This window comes from Gavialis gangeticus, unplaced genomic scaffold, assembly GCF_001723915.1.
Source record: "Gavialis gangeticus isolate Ggan-Ray unplaced genomic scaffold, GavGan_comp1, whole genome shotgun sequence".
Taxonomy (NCBI): Eukaryota; Metazoa; Chordata; order Crocodylia; family Gavialidae; genus Gavialis; species Gavialis gangeticus.
Genome location: NW_017729018.1, coordinates 14,089,027 through 14,093,044, shown reverse-complemented (window position 1 = coordinate 14,093,044; position 4,018 = coordinate 14,089,027). Strand labels below are relative to the sequence as shown.

At 42.2% G+C, this 4,018-nt stretch overlaps 1 protein-coding gene across 3 annotated transcripts in view; it reads left to right on the top strand.

The window, feature by feature from the left end:
- Positions 1-4,018, top strand: part of CRTC1 (CREB regulated transcription coactivator 1) — a 75,346-nt gene that overhangs the window by 43,378 nt on the left and 27,950 nt on the right. For all 3 annotated transcript variants that reach the window (XM_019513627.1, XM_019513629.1, XM_019513628.1), the window contains exons 4-6: positions 652-713; positions 1,631-1,725; positions 3,702-3,787. In XM_019513627.1, coding sequence (XP_019369172.1) covers positions 652-713; positions 1,631-1,725; positions 3,702-3,787 — 243 coding nt within the window. The remainder of the gene's footprint in view (positions 1-651; positions 714-1,630; positions 1,726-3,701; positions 3,788-4,018) is intronic.

Below are 4,018 nucleotides of genomic sequence, written 5' to 3'. Positions count from 1 at the left end.
GGGCCATTGTTTTTTTTTTTTAGGTGAGCTGGTTTCCATTGGGCAAAAGCTATAATACGACTCGTGGGCAAGGAGGGGAATAGATGTTACTGTTCATGTGGCAAAGGGACAGGTGTGTAGGTGGAATAAAGTCTGAAGATGTAAATTGCATTAAATTAAGAGGCCCTGCTTACCAAGGCTGCATATTTCATGTCCTGTATAGGAATCTCCTGTCAACCCATGTGTAGAAAGGGGAGCAAGGGGGTGTACTTGGTGCAAAATGCTTTCACCTCAAGGCAGCAGGGTGCCAAGCAAAGGAAAGTGTGACCGCATGGGAGGAAGCTGAGAATCGACTGCAGAAGTGGGGAGACAGGACTGCTAAATTTGGGTTGTGCCATACGTGTAAAGTGGTTCTGCTTCTGTGTTGTCTGGCTTGAACTTTTAAATAGGAATCTCCAATGAAGCCACCATTCACGTGCATATTATGTTTCAAATGTCATGCTGAAATCAGCATGTCCTCCATTAGAAATGCTTTTCTCTTGTCTCAGTTGAGAGCGTGCTGGCTTTAACAAGGTAACTTAAATTATTACTTGGTAGAATAAAAAAAAGGTTTCAAATAGGTCTGTTTTTTAAACAAGCTCCTAGTTTTCTCCCCTTAACTAATTGAATCACGTGGACAGTTGTCCGTATGGAACAGTGTATCTGTCCCCTCCATCAGATACAAGTTGGAGAAGGTTAGTGGCATCATTTTATCTGTATTAGTATTGGGCCAGGGTTTGGATGCAATGTCAGTCTCTTGATATGGAAGAAATATGACTTTATTTTTTCCCCATGGTAATTGGCAGCTCTCAGTAATCTGGATTACCATGATTTTTATTGACTCCAGGTCTTTGTTTTTAGCAACCATATGGGTTTTTTAGATGCTATTCAAAAGGCAACAAAGCAAAAACCTTAAGGTGGATCAGGTCTTTGACTGAAAAGCTTGCCAGGTTTCTGTCTATCGAGGGGTGAGATGCTCCTCACTTTTAGTTAGAGAGCCTGAGACGTTAGAAGCAGGATTTGTCTCCTATCACAAGCAATGAGAGTCACGTCTTCCCACTCCTCATGTTCCTGCTCCTGCCCCTTGAGGCAAGGAGCACCTGTATTCTTTGCTCACCTGTCTGAGGAGGCTGCATCGTGCAGAAGTGAGTGGTATGGTTTAGGCATAGGACTGGCAGCTGGGTCTCCTGCAGTTTACTCCGGGCCATAAAACAGACTTTCTTAGTTTTTTGGTGTCCTTCGCCATGAAATGGGGCAGTGGCTTCTTCATAGACGAGCCCTGAAATAACATACATAATATGGATAAATTGTTCTAAACTATGAAAGTAATGCTTATTATTAAACCAGTACCTTCCAAATGGTTTTCTAACTGTAGCAATTAATTTGTCTTTGCTTCCTCTTAAACTCTTCCATTGAAACACTTATTTAAAACCTGCAATAAATGGTGCTCTGTACAGTTATTTGATTACTTCATTAGAAATTTTTGCCCAGCATCATCTCAGCATAATATTTTACAGTAGCAAAGCGCATGTTTTCTGAATCAGGTGACATTCCCCTGTGACTCAGAGCACTGTTCATTAGAAAAAGTAACAGATTTCTTTCTTTTGTACAGGACCAATTCTGATTCTGCCTTGCATCAGAGTACGATGACCCCAGCTCAACAAGAGTCCTTTTCAGGAGGGTCACAGGACATGCAGCAAAAAAGAGGTAAATGGGTGGAAAAAATTTAAGAGGCTTGGAACAGTTTTGAATATTTTTCATGTGTGGTGGGAGTTGACTAATTACCAGTGCTTCTGGTGCTGGTAGAAGTGCCTCCTCAACAGCTTTTAGACTGAACCCAGTAAAAGGCAGAATAGGGTTGGTGCTAAAACAGGCTTCCCATACCCGCTGTTCGCAGGGAATTGTACTCCAAAGAGTTTTAACCAAGATTCAGTACCTCAGGGTACCATTAGCTTGGTTGAAGAAAATTGCTGTAATTGACAAGATTTCTTGTGGGTATTGAATTTAATTTGTAGTTCTTGATCATTGGTATATGGCAGACATTTCAGATTGGGTAGTCCCCCAAAGTATTAATCAAGTGGCAAAAAAATCAAATCAAATTAATTCTGCATTTAACATGTTAAAATCGTACACATTCTCTTTCCAGTCAATTAATCTAGGCATTTTTAAAAAAAACCAGCTGCTCCCCTTCCCAAAACAGAAAGCATCCAACTTTCATTTTGAGAAATATGACTTGATTGTAAACACTGTTAAATGTGCAGGTTCTTAACTCCAAATGCTGTTTATTTTGCAAGTCTAAAGCTTTCCATGGCCAGAAGTTGGGGAGCATGGGAAAAGTGCAGTTAGCATGGCTTTTTGTTAAATGTTGAGGGGTGGCTTGGAAACTGCATTTTCCACTCTAGACAAGCAGTTGTCAGCTACCTGTGCACATGTTGTCAAGCAGCAGCTGTAAGGTATACAGGAGCAAGATTTTCATGTCATGCTTCTGGGAGCGTCATTAAGAAATGTTCAGAAATAATGGGTTACTGCTAATGGTGAGTAACAGCACTGCTAAGCACCTCCCACAATTATTGGTGCCCTCTCCTGGCCCCCACATCTGCTGTCAGCATGAGAAATGATACTGAAGGCCCACAAAAACGTGCCATTCAGATTTACAGCCCGGTTACAAAGTTTTATCCCTTGAATACTTGAGAACTCACTGGTCAGGTACATGCACCGTATTCCTTGTTGTGGCTTCTTCTTACACTGTTACCAGAGAGCAGTAAAAGATACATAAAAGGAGTAACAGTTTGTACGTGATGCTGAGGATGTCTACGGTGCTTTTCCAGCTTAGGCTCTGATGCTGTAAGTAGGCCAGGCACACAGCCCCTTCTGTCTGCCGGGAACCCATTTGGGTTATGAAATGCATGGGTCCTTTCAGGGGTTTGTTGTCCTGGTGTAATGTGTCATTACTTGGATAGGGTTCTGTTAATGGAAATCAGTCAAGTGGAAAGAATGTCAGCACAGTGTGGCTCTGCTGCCTGTATGGTGAAACGGTTTCCTACTTTGACCTCATATATGTATTGGCACAGATGCATTTGGTTTCCTGTGTCCCAGGGGAAGAGCCCAGGTTTTGTTTCAGTGGGTTTATATGCGAGTTGTATTTCGCTTACGTAAAATACAGCAGATGGAACAGTGGGGCAGCTTTGAAGTGGAGACTGCATGCAATGCTTCATCTATACCTGAGCAGCATAAATTGGATTAGGCCAAAAATGTTCAAAAGTACTTGACAGGGATATCTACTTGGGTTCTTACTCCAGTCTCAGGCTTGCCTTTTCTCTCATCCAAGGCTGGTACTTTAAACTTGGGCTTGCTACCTCCCCCTTTCACTTGAGTGGTAATTTTCTCATACCGTGAGGGCACAAGCCTCAAATTGTTCGAGTTTAATGGTTCTCCAGTGCCTTTCCACAAATCACCAGCTGAGCATGCCCAGCGTAGGCCAAGCCCTTGAACTAACTTTTCAGTGAAGGCATACATGGAGCCCCGTATTCAAAACTGACTTGTGCACTTAGCTGAAATCTCGTGGAGAGTTAATGTAGTTTTGGCCAAGTCACTTATGTGCCCTTTTGAATGTTACCTCACCTGAAACACTTGAAACAAGTTTTTAAACGTTGGGATGTACTGGTTTTGGCTTTGTTTTCTAGTCTTATTGTTGACTGTCCCTGGAATGGAGGAAAGCTCATCTGAGACGGACAAAACCCTCTCTAAACAAGGATGGGACACTAAAAAGGTAAAAACCTCACTTCTTAGCATGTTGTAGATACCTTGCTGTCGAAATCGAATCGTGTAAATCTATTTAGGTAAAGAAGCACTTTAAAAAGTAATATTGAATTGGTCTGGGCTCTGCTTGCCAAGACTTGCATTGAAATTCAGCAACAAATTGTCTGAAATTAGACCAGGGCGCAGCATCTCTATGGATGTGATGTCTGACGTAGGTGATTTGTCTCTGGGGTGGCAGGGG